Genomic DNA, 13,396 nt, shown 5'->3' with positions numbered 1-13,396 from the left:
GGCCCATCTCAGCTCCATAGTGAGTTGGAGATTGGTCAGAGCTAGATAAGATCTTACGTCAGTGGAAGAAAGAAAGAAAGGAAGGAGATTGTCTTAGTTACTTTTCTATTTCTGTCACAAAATACCATGACGAAGGCAACTTACAAAAGAGTTTAATTGGGAGCCTGCTCAGTTTCAGAGGGTGAGAACAGACCATGACCATCATGGTGGAGAACATGACAGGCAGGAGGCCAGGCACAGAGTCCCAATGCTGGGGCAGTAGATGAGTGCTTTCTCATTAAAACAACAACCCTGAGGCAGACAGAGAGCAGAGTGGAATGGAGTGGGCATTTGAAACCCCACTGACACACTTCCTCCAACGAGGCCATACCATACCTTCTAGTCCTTTCCAAGCAGTTCCACAAGCTGGGGACCAAGCTTTCAATCATGAGCCTGTCCAGCCAGTCTCACTCAAACCACCAGAGATACAAGAAAATGGCAGAAAGGTCCTCGATTGGGTCTGAGGGCTGGGTCTGATGGCAGCAGACCAGATCAGCTATTCAATCTGAAACTGTGGCAAGGGTGACTGGAGAAGAGTTTTAGAGGTGAGAAATCTGATCCAAAAACTGGGGTTAAAAAAAGGTTCCAAATACCACAAACCTGAGGGGAGAGAGGTGCTGTGGACATCACACAATCACACAAGAACAGAAAAGATTCCAGCTACAGACTACCACATGTGTCCACTGTCCCATGATTCACTCACGTGCTTACTCTCAAGATACTGTCTTAAAATAGCACTCCACTCTAGAAACGATTGCAGTGTCATTTCCTGACATCCTGCTCCTATCAAGTAACTCCTATATTGTATTTTCTAACTTGAACTGCAAACACCATACTTACTGGTTTTGCTTAGAACATCCCTTTGAGATGTGGTGAGCAGTCTAGGCCCCAGATAAGTCTGGGTGTGTGCCTATGTAACTGACAATTTTGAATGTCCCCACTCTAAGTCTATCCATAGATCTCCCTGAGAACTCCAGCCTTGACTCCCTGGACATCTTTATTCAGGCTCTTTTGCACTCAGACAGTCACTCCACGAAGACCAGGCCTGTCTCTTCCATTGCTGTGTCTTATCCCTTAGCACAGTGCCTCCCAGTCAGAGGTACCACATTCATGCACTGAGTTGCCAACTGAACCCTGCGTTCTTGTTTGCTTTTCTCTCAGGTCATCATAATGGTGCCTTTTTACGACTGTTACGAGCCCATGGTGAGAATGGCCGGAGCAACGCCTGTGTTTATTCCCCTGAGATCTGTAAGTCCCCAATCCATCCACTGGCTTGAATGTTTTAAAATGCCAGTTTCTTTGCCATTGGAGATGTAATGAAGTCTTTTGAAAACAATGAATACAGTATTCATTGTTATGACTCATAGCCTCCTCTGTCAGTCTCACCGTGTCACACGTTGCCCATAGATATAGCCAGCTTCTGGGAAGGAACAGAAGCTGTTGTGCTGACGGCCTTCATTGTTTCCTTTAACAGGTGTGCAAACAAGATTCCAGTCCTCTGGGTTCTCGAGGTTGAATTAGAGCCTAATTATTTGTGTTTGTATTCTTCATTAGTCGTTTATTCAGTTACCTTTGCCAGGTCTGTCTTCAATCGTCGTTTTTCTTTACTAGGTTATTTGTAAGACAGTAAACATGAATTAATTTGTCCAAAATCACATCTTAATTTGTTCAAATCACATCTTTCTTCTTCATGCTTAGAAACCCACTGATGGGATGAAGTGGTCTAGTTCTGACTGGACATTCAACCCTCAAGAACTGGAAAGTAAATTTAGTTCCAAAACTAAAGCCATTATATTAAATACTCCACATAACCCCATAGGCAAGGTAAGTGAGCCTCTTGTCTTACACAGGCTGGGAGTCACTGTTTTCTCATGTGTGGAATAATTGGCTGTGCCCTTTCCTTTAATATGTGTAGGTGTATACCAGAGAGGAGCTGAAAGTCATTGCTGACCTTTGCATCAAGTATGACACCGTGTGCATCAGTGATGAGGTTTACGAATGGCTTGTCTACACTGGACACAAGCATATAAAAATAGGTACTGATTATGACAGTCTCAAGGCCGCCTGGGTTTGGGCACATGTGGGACAACTGATTGGAAAGGATCCCAGGCCAGCCTTAAAAATAGCCTTTATGATGGGTATCTATGTGAGCACTTATAAGAAGTATTTAGATGGTCGTGCTTGAGTGATTAAAGTTCAGCTTGATGAACAGATGTTCAAATGGGGGAAGGGACTTGCGATCACAGTATAAAGCTGGGAAGTGAACAGAGCAGTTCTTTTGCCTATCTCTGTCTTCTAAACCAGAATGCTGCCGTTCCTTGGTGTGTAAGACACTGGGACAGAAGTTCTCATGAAGCGGTTCGTGATTGTGCTGAACAAGCCGCCAAAATAACAGCAAGAAATGGAACGGCAAGCTATTGTTAGTCTGTCCTCAGCTGGATTTTGCAATTGCTACTAGACTACCTCACCCAAATACTGCCATATCATCTGGGGTGGCCCAAGCTCTCAGCTGTAGGACTGTAAGCTGGGGGGTGGGGTGACCTTCAGATCTTGCGCCTGTCTTTCCTTTGACAGAGACACTATCCCTTTGATGTCCCCATGACTCCCTCAGGTCTTTTGTTCCCGTGTCACTCTCCCTTACCTCCAGCACTCACTCACTTCACTTTTATTTTGTTTATCCCTCTGTTGTTAACAGAATCTATGCACTTTGCTTGTAAATTACAAGAAGTACAAGATTATTATTTGTGTTGGTCTCTTCTAAATTTTTAATGTATGGGTCCCACACATGGTAGGAGTGACTCAAACTAACACAGCCCAGAGTCAATAGAGGAAACCTCAACTGAAGAATTGCCTGGATTGCGTAGTCATATGGCCACTTCCATGAAGGACTATCTTGCTTGATGATCTATGATACGAGAAAGCAATCTTCTGTGGGCAGTGCCATCCTTAGGCTAGTAGTCCTGGTCCCCATGTGAGCAGCATGCCTTCATGGTTTCTGCTGTGCTCCCTGAGCTAGAAATGAGTCCCAGCCCTGACTTCTCCAATGCTGTACTGCAATGGGAATGTATAAGCCCAATAAACCTTTTCACAAGAACAGAAAGCAAATGAGAACATCGGGCAATCAAATGTCTTTGCTGAATAAGATGAGTAGGAAACATGGAAAGGAGGAGGCCAAGATGTACATGTATGTATGTATGATGTACAAACAGAAGTCACATGTGCCATAATTGTTCCGGTCTGTGGAAGGGAAAACAAATGTTTCAGGGGGTTAGAATGTAACAAGTCTTTCTCTGTCCCACAAGCCAGCTCCCAAGTAGACTTATTGTAAATTATGAAAACTCAGCCTAAGTTTAGGCTTGTCTCTAACTAGCTCTTACTATTTAAATTAACTTGTTTCTATTAATCTGTGTGTTGCCACATGGCTCGTCACTGTTACCTCTTCTCCTGCATGTCCTGCCTGTTCTCCAGCTCTCAGCATTCTTCTTTGCAGCTTTCTCTCTGCCCCCCAAATCCTGCCTAACTGTTGGCTATTATGCTTTTTATTAAACCAATCCAAGTGACACATCTTCACAGTGTATAAAAAGATTATTCCACAACATTAGAAGCCTTGGAGGAGGGGTAAAACCCTTGCAGGAGACAAAGGCTCTGAGGCTTGCTAACAGATACACTTGAAACCTCAGTGTCCTGCCTCCTCAAACAGGGGCATAATGAAACTAGAAGTGATTCCACCTGACAGTAAACTGAACATTAAAAATACATTATTGTTGTTGTTGTTCTAATCCAGTTAGGTGGCTGGAAAGATGATTCAGTACTTCAAGAGCACTGGTTGCTCCTCCGGAGGACCCAGGTTCTATTCCCAGCACATGGTACTTCACAACCATCCGTAATTCCACTTCCAGGGGAACCTACTTCCTCCTCTTGCCTCTGAGGGAACACTTTGGTATACAGACATTGTGCAGGCAAAACACCATATGCATACAAATAAGACTTTTCAAATTCTAGTGATCTACACAGCTGTATAACAAAGCTGTTGCAGCAAATGCATTTGAGTTTTCTGACATGGTCATTAACATTCATTTTACTGAATCCTCTCGCTAAGTGATCTGTATCTTTCAAGATCAGGTAAGTGGCAGCAACTGCCAAGGGCTTAAGGAAAACTTGTGGATGAAAACCTAAGGTGACTTCTCAAATTTCTGTACAATAACTTGATTCCCCAAAGTGGCCATCATTATACTTGGAGAACTACAGCAAAAAGAACTGGTTCTGTGACTGCATTATTAAGTAAATCAATAAGCTCCAGGTTTGGGTGAAGGTCAGAAGCAAAGCATGTGTTTGACAGCTTAGGTCGTGCAGAGGACTGTGAAGAACTGTGAGCCACACACCGCTCCTCAGACTGAAGAAATGGAAACTCCAGCCAATGATGGTGACACACAGCTGTAAGCCACACGGCTCCTCAGACTGAAGAAATGGAAACTCCAGCCAATGATGGTGACACACACCTGTAAGCCACACCCCTCCTCAGACTGAAGAAGTGGAAACTCCAGCCAATGATGGTGACACACACCTGTAAGCCACACCGCTCCTCAGACTGAAGAAATGGAAACTCCAGCCAATGATGGTGACACACAGCTCCTCAGACTGAAGAAATGGAAACTCCAGCCAATGATGGTGACACACACCTGTAAGCTCCTCAGACTGAAGAAATGGAAACTCCAGCTCCTCAGACTGAAGAAGTGGAAATTCCAGCCAACACACCTGTAAGCCACACGGCTGAAGAAATGGAAACTCCAGCGAATGATGGTGACACACACCTGTAAGCCACACCGCTCCTCAGACTGAAGAAATGGAAACTCCACACACACTGTAAGCCACACCGCTCCTCAGACTGAAGAAATGGAAACTCCAGCCAATGATGGTGACACACACCTGTAAGCCACACCGCTCCTCAGACTGAAGAAATGGAAACTCCAGCCAATGATGGTGACACACACCTGTAAGCCACACCGCTCCTCAGACTGAAGAAGTGGAAACTCCAGCCAATGATGGTGACACACACCTGTAAGCCACACCGCTCCTCAGACTGAAGAAATGGAAACTCCAGCCAATGATGGTGACACACACCTGTAAGCCACACCGCTCCTCAGACTGAAGAAATGGAAACTCCAGCCAATGATGGTGACACACACCTGTAAGCCACACCGCTCCTCAGACTGAAGAAATGGAAACTCCAGCCAATGATAGTGACACACACCTGTAAGCCACACCGCTCCAAAGACCGAAGAAATGGAAACTCCAGCCAATGATGGTGACACATATGTGTAAGCCACACCGCTCCTCAGACCGAAGAAATGGAAACTCCAACCAATGATAGTGACACACACCTGTAAGCCACACCGCTCCTCAGACTGAAGAAGTGGAAACTCCATCCAATGATGGTGACACACACCTGTAAGCCACACCGCTCCTCAGACTGAAGAAATGGAAACTCCAGCCAATGATGGTGACACACACCTGTAAGCCACACGGCTCCTCAGACTGAAGAAATGGAAACTCCAGCCAATGATGGTGACACACACCTGTAAGCCACACCACTGCTCAGACTGAAGAAATAGAAACTCCAGCCAATGATGGTGACACACACCTGTAAACCACACGGCTCCTCAGACCGAAGAAATGGAAACTCCAGCCAATGATGGTGACACATATTTGTAAGCCACACCACTCCTCAGACCGAAGAAATGGAAACTCCAGCCGATGATGGTGACACACACCTGTAAGCCACACCGCTGCTCAGACCGAAGAAATGGAAACTCCAGCCAATGATGGTGACACACACCTGTAAGCCACACGGCTCCTCAGACTGAATAAGTGGAAACTCCAGCCAATGATGGTGACACACACCTGTAAGCCACACCGCTCCTCAGACTGAAGAAGTGGAAACTCCAGGGAATGATGGTGACACACACCTGTAAGCCACACCGCTCCTCAGACTGAAGAAATGGAAACTCCAGCGAATGATGGTGACACACACCTGTAAGCCACACCGCTCCTCAGACTGAAGAAATGGAAACTCCAGCCAATGATGGTGACACACACCTGTAAGCCACACCGCTCCTCAGACTGAAGAAATGGAAACTCCAGCCAATGATGGTGACACACACCTGTAAGGCACACGGCTCCTCAGACTGAAGAAATAGAAACTCCAGCCAATGATGGTGACACACACCTGTAAGCCACACCGCTCCTCAGACTGAAGAAATGGAAACTCCAGCCAATGATGGTGACACACACCTGTAAGCCACACCGCTCCTCAGACTGAAGAAGTGGAAACTCCAGCCAATGATGGTGACAAACAGCTGTAAGCCACACCGCTCCTCAGACTGAAGAAGTGGAAACTCCAGCCAATGATGGTGACACACACCTGTAAGCCACACCGCTCCTCAGACTGAAGAAGTGGAAACTCCAGCCAATGATGGTGACACACACCTGTAAGCCACACCCCTCCTCAGACTGAAGAACTGGAAACTCCAGCCAATGATGGTGACACACACCTGTAAGCCACACCGCTCCTCAGACTGAAGAAATGGAAACTCCAGGGAATGATGGTGACACACACCTGTAAGCCACACCGCTCCTCAGACTGAAGAAATGGAAACTCCAGCCAATGATGGTGACACACACCTGTAAGCCACACCACTGCTCAGACTGAAGAAGTGGAAACTCCAGCCAATGATGGTGACACACACCTGTAAGCCACACCACTGCTCAGACTGAAGAAATGGAAACTCCAGCCAATGATGGTGACACACACCTGTAAGCCACACGGCTCCTCAGACTGAAGAAGTGGAAACTCCAGCCAATGATGGTGACACACACCTGTAAGCCACATGGCTCCTCAGACTGAAGAAGTGGAAACTCCAGCCAATGATGGTGACACACACCTGTAAGCCACACGGCTCCTCAGAGTGAAGAAATGGAAACTGAACACACACCTGAAGCCACACCGCTGGAAGAAATGGAAACTCCAGCCGATGATGACACACACCTGGCTCCTCAGACACACACCTATAAGCCACACGGCTCCTCAGACTGAATAAGTGGAAACTCCAGCCAATGATGGTGACACACACCTGTAAGCCACACGGCTCCTCAGACTGAAGAAGTGGAAACTCCAGCCAATGATGGTGACACACACCTGTAAGCCACACCGCTCCTCAGACTGAAGAAGTGGAAATTCCAGCCAATGATGGTGACACACACCTGTAAGCCACACCGCTCCTCAGACTGAAGAAGTGGAAATTCCAGCCAATGATGGTGACACACACCTGTAAGCCACACGGCTCCTCAGACTGAAGAAATGGAAACTCCAGCCAATGATGGTGACACACACCTGTAAGCCACACGGCTCCTCAGACTGAAGAAATGGAAACGCCAACCAATGATGGTGACACACAGCTGTAAACCACACTGCTCCTCAGACTGAAGAAGTGGAAAGTCCAGCCAATGATGGTGACACACACCTGTAAGCCACACTGCTCCTCAGACTGAAGAAGTGGAAACTTCAGCCAATGATGGTGACACACACCTGTAAGCCACACCGCTCCTCAGACTGAAGAAATGGAAACTCCAGCCAATGATGGTGACACACAGCTGTAAACCACACAGCTCCTCAGACTGAAGAAATGGAAACTCCAGCCAATGATGGTGACACACAGCTGTAAGCCACACCGCTCCTCAGACTGAAGAAGTGGAAACTCCAGCCAATGATGGTGACACACACCTGTAAGCCACACCGCTCCTCAGACTGAAGAAATGGAAACTCCAGCCAATGATGGTGACACACAACTGTAAACCACACGGCTCCTCAGACTGAAGAAGTGGAAACTCCAGCCAATGATGGTGACACACAGCTGTAAACCACACCGCTCCTCAGAATGAAGAACTGGAAACTCCAGCCAATGATGGTGACACACACCTGTAAGCCACACCGCTCCTCAGACTGAAGAAATGGAAACTCCAGCCAATGATGGTGACACACAACTGTAAGCCACACCGCTCCTCAGACTGAAGAAATGGAAACTCCAGCCGATGATGGTGACACACACCTGTAAGCCACACCACTGCTCAGACTGAAGAAGTGGAAACTCCAGCCAATGATGGTGACACACACCTGTAAGCCACACGGCTCCTCAGACTGAAGAAGTGGAAACTCCATCCAATGATGGTGACACACACCTGTAAGCCACACCGCTCCTCAGACTGAAGAAATGGAAACTCCAGCCAATGATGGTGACACACACCTGTAAGCCACAGGGCTCCTCAGACTGAAGAAATAGAAACTCCAGCCAATGATGGTGACACACACCTGTAAGCCACACCACTCCTCAGACTGAAGAAATGGAAACTCCAGCCAATGATGGTGACACACACCTGTAAGCCACATGGCTCCTCAGACTGAAGAAGTGGAAACTCCATCCAATGATGGTGACACACACCTGTAAGCCACACCGCTCCTCAGACTGAAGAAATGGAAACTCCAGCCAATGATGGTGACACACACCTGTAAGCCACATGGCTCCTCAGACTGAAGAAATGGAAACTCCAGCCAATGATGGTGACACATATTTGTAAGCCACACCACTCCTCAGACCGAAGAAATGGAAACTCCAGCCGATGATGGTGACACACACCTGTAAGCCACACCGCTGCTCAGACCGAAGAAATGGAAACTCCAGCCAATGATGGTGACACACACCTGTAAGCCACACCGCTGCTCAGACCGAAGAAATGGAAACTCCAGCCAATGATGGTGACACACACCTGTAAGCCACACCGCTCCTCAGACCGAAGAAGTGGAAATAACAGCCAGTGATGGTGACACACACCTGTAAGCCACACGGCTCCAGACTGAAGAAATGGAAACTCCAGCCAATGATGGTGACACACACCTGTAAGCCACACGGCTCCTCAGACTGAAGAAATGGAAATACCAACCAATGATGGTGACACACACCTGTAAGCCACACGGCTCCTCAGACTGAAGAAGTGGAAACTCCAGCCAATGATGGTGACACACAGCTGTAAACCACACTGCTCCTCAGACTGAAGAAGTGGAAAGTCCAGCCAATGATGGTGACACACACCTGTAAGCCACACTGCTCCTCAGACTGAAGAAGTGGAAACTTCAGCCAATGATGGTGACACACACCTGTAAGCCACACCGCTCCTCAGACTGAAGAAATGGAAACTCCAGCGAATGATGGTGACACACAGCTGTAAGCCACACGGCTCCTCAGACTGAAGAAATGGAAATACCAACCAATGATGGTGACACACACCTGTAAGCCACATGGCTCCTCAGACTGAAGAAGTGGAAACTCCAGCCAATGATGGTGACAAACAGCTGTAAACCACACTGCTCCTCAGACTGAAGAAGTGGAAAGTCCAGCCAATGATGGTGACACACACCTGTAAGCCACACTGCTCCTCAGACTGAAGAAGTGGAAACTTCAGCCAATGATGGTGACACACACCTGTAAGCCACACGGCTCCTCAGACTGAAGAAATGGAAACTCCAGCGAATGATGGTGACACACAGCTGTAAACCACACAGCTCCTCAGACTGAAGAAATGGAAACTCCAGCCAATGATGGTGACACACAGCCCTAAGCCACACCGCTCCTCAGACTGAAGAAGTGGAAACTCCAGCCAATGATGGTGACACACACCTGTAAGCCACACCGCTCCTCAGACTGAAGAAATGGAAACTCCAGCCAATGATGGTGACACACACCTGTAAGCCACACCGCTCCTCAGACTGAAGAATTGGAAACTCCAGCCAATGATGGTGACACACAGCTGTAAACCACACCGCTCCTCAGAATGAAGAAATGGAAACTCCAGCCAATGATGGTGACACACACCTGTAAGCCACACACCGCTCCTCAGACTGAAGAAATGGAAACTCCAGCCAATGATGGTGACACACACCTGTAAGCCACACCGCTCCTCAGACTGAAGAAGTGGAAACTCCAGCCAATGATGGTGACAAACAGCTGTAAGCCACACTGCTCCTCAGACTGAAGAAGTGGAAACTCCAGCCAATGATGGTGACACACACCTGTAAGCCACACCCCTCCTCAGACTGAAGAACTGGAAACTCCAGCCAATGATGGTGACACACACCTGTAAGCCACACCGCTCCTCAGACTGAAGAAATGGAAACTCCAGCCAATGATGGTGACACACACCTGTAAGCCACACCCCTCCTCAGACTGAAGAAGTGGAAACTCCAGCCAATGATGGTGACACACACCTGTAAGCCACACTGCTCCTCAGACTGAAGAAATAGAAACTCCAGCCAATGATGGTGACACACACCTGTAAGCCACACCGCTCCTCAGACTGAAGAAATGGAAACTCCAGGGAATGATGGTTACACACACCTGTAAGCCACACCGCTCCTCAGACTGAAGAAATGGAAACTCCAGCCAATGATGGTGACACACACCTGTAAGCCACACCACTGCTCAGACTGAAGAAGTGGAAACTCCAGCCAATGATGGTGACACACACCTGTAAGCCACACCACTGCTCAGACTGAAGAAATGGAAACTCCAGCCAATGATGGTGACACACACCTGTAAGCCACACGGCTCCTCAGACTGAAGAAATGGAAACTCCAGCCAATGATGGTGACACACACCTGTAAGCCACACCGCTCCTCAGACTGAAGAAGTGGAAACTCCAGCCAATGATGGTGACACACACCTGTAAGCCACACGGCTCCTCAGACTGAAGAAGTGGAAACTCCAGCCAATGATGGTGACACACACCTGTAAGCCACATGGCTCCTCAGACTGAAGAAGTGGAAACTCCAGCCAATGATGGTGACACACACCTGTAAGCCACACGGCTCCTCAGAGTGAAGAAATGGAAACTCCAACCAATGATGGTGACACACACCTGTAAGCCACACCGCTCCTCAGACTGAAGAAATGGAAACTCCAGCCGATGATGGTGACACACACCTTTAAGCCACACTGCTCCTCAGACTGAAGAAATGGAAACTCCAGCCAATGATGGTGACACACACCTATAAGCCACACGGCTCCTCAGACTGAATAAGTGGAAACTCCAGCCAATGATGGTGACACACACCTGTAAGCCACACGGCTCCTCAGACTGAAGAAGTGGAAACTCCAGCCAATGATGGTGACACACACCTGTAAGCCACACCGCTCCTCAGACTGAAGAAGTGGAAATTCCAGCCAATGATGGTGACACACACCTGTAAGCCACACCGCTCCTCAGACTGAAGAAGTGGAAATTCCAGCCAATGATGGTGACACACACCTGTAAGCCACACGGCTCCTCAGACTGAAGAAATGGAAACTCCAGCCAATGATGGTGACACACACCTGTAAGCCACACGGCTCCTCAGACTGAAGAAATGGAAACGCCAACCAATGATGGTGACACACAGCTGTAAACCACACTGCTCCTCAGACTGAAGAAGTGGAAAGTCCAGCCAATGATGGTGACACACACCTGTAAGCCACACTGCTCCTCAGACTGAAGAAGTGGAAACTTCAGCCAATGATGGTGACACACACCTGTAAGCCACACCGCTCCTCAGACTGAAGAAATGGAAACTCCAGCCAATGATGGTGACACACAGCTGTAAACCACCCAGCTCCTCAGACTGAAGAAATGGAAACTCCAGCCAATGATGGTGACACACAGCTGTAAGCCACACCGCTCCTCAGACTGAAGAAGTGGAAACTCCAGCCAATGATGGTGACACACACCTGTAAGCCACACCGCTCCTCAGACTGAAGAAATGGAAACTCCAGCCAATGATGGTGACACACAACTGTAAACCACACGGCTCCTCAGACTGAAGAAGTGGAAACTCCAGCCAATGATGGTGACACACAGCTGTAAACCACACCGCTCCTCAGAATGAAGAACTGGAAACTCCAGCCAATGATGGTGACACACACCTGTAAGCCACACCGCTCCTCAGACTGAAGAAATGGAAACTCCAGCCAATGATGGTGACACACACCTGTAAGCCACACCGCTCCTCACACACCTGTAAGCTCCTCAGACTGAAGAAATGGAAACTCCAGCCGATGATGGTGACACACACCTGTAAGCCACACCACTGCTCAGACTGAAGAAGTGGAAACTCCAGCCAATGATGGTGACACACACCTGTAAGCCACACGGCTCCTCAGACTGAAGAAGTGGAAACTCCAGCCAATGATGGTGACACACACCTGTAAGCCATCCTCAGACTGAAGAAATGGAAACTCCAGCCAATGATGGTGACACACACCCACATCCTCAGACTGAAGAAATGGAAACTCCAGCCAATGATGGTGACACACACCTGTAAGCCACATGGCTCCTCAGACTGAAGAAATGGAAACTCCAGCCAATGATGGTGACACATATTTGTAAGCCACACCACTCCTCAGACCGAAGAAATGGAAACTCCAGCCGATGATGGTGACACACACCTGTAAGCCACACCGCTGCTCAGACCGAAGAAATGGAAACTCCAGCCAATGATGGTGACACACACCTGTAAGCCACACCGCTCCTCAGACTGGAAACTGATGGTGACACACGTAAGCCACACGAGACTGAAGAAATGGAAACGCCAATGATGGTGACACACACCTGTAAGCCACACGGCTCCTCAGACTGAAGAAATGGAAACTCCAGCCAATGATGGTGACACACAGCTGTAAACCACACTGCTCCTCAGACTGAAGAAGTGGAAAGTCCAGCCAATGATGGTGACACACACCTGTAAGCCACACTGGAAGAAATGGAAACTCCAGCGAATGATGGTGACACACAGCTGTAAACCACACAGCTCCTCAGACTGAAGAAATGGAAACTCCAGCCAATGATGGTGACACACACCTGTAAGCCACACCGCTCCTCAGACTGAAGAAGTGGAAACTCCAGCCAATGATGGTGACACACACCTGTAAGCCACACCGCTCCTCAGACTGAAGAAATGGAAACTCCAGCCAATGATGGTGACACACACCTGTAAGCCACACCGCTCCTCAGACTGAAGAAGTGGAAACTCCAGCCAATGATGGTGACACACAGCTGTAAACCACACCGCTCCTCAGAATGAAGAAATGGAAACTCCAGCCAATGATGGTGACACACACCTGTAAGCCACATGGCTCCTCAGACTGAAGAAATGGAAACTCCAGCCAATGATGGTGACACACACCTGTAAGCCACACCGCTCCTCAGACTGAAGAAATGGAAACTCCAGCCAATGATGGTGACACACACCTGTAAGCCACATGGCTCCTCAGACTGA

At 48.1% G+C, this 13,396-nt stretch overlaps 1 protein-coding gene across 3 annotated transcripts in view; it reads left to right on the top strand.

Annotated features, from left to right (window-relative positions):
- Nucleotides 1-13,396, top strand: part of Kyat3 (kynurenine aminotransferase 3) — a 50,238-nt gene that overhangs the window by 21,928 nt on the left and 14,914 nt on the right. For all 3 annotated transcript variants that reach the window (XM_027395878.1, XM_027395879.2, XM_027395880.2), the window contains 3 exons: nt 1,201-1,287; nt 1,738-1,863; nt 1,955-2,075. In XM_027395878.1, coding sequence (XP_027251679.1) covers nt 1,201-1,287; nt 1,738-1,863; nt 1,955-2,075 — 334 coding nt within the window. The remainder of the gene's footprint in view (nt 1-1,200; nt 1,288-1,737; nt 1,864-1,954; nt 2,076-13,396) is intronic.

This window comes from Cricetulus griseus (assembly GCF_003668045.3).
Source record: "Cricetulus griseus strain 17A/GY chromosome 1 unlocalized genomic scaffold, alternate assembly CriGri-PICRH-1.0 chr1_0, whole genome shotgun sequence".
In the NCBI taxonomy this organism is placed as follows: Eukaryota; Metazoa; Chordata; class Mammalia; order Rodentia; family Cricetidae; genus Cricetulus; species Cricetulus griseus.
The sequence above is the reverse complement of the archived record's forward strand: the minus strand, read 5'-3'. Positions and strand labels throughout refer to the sequence as shown.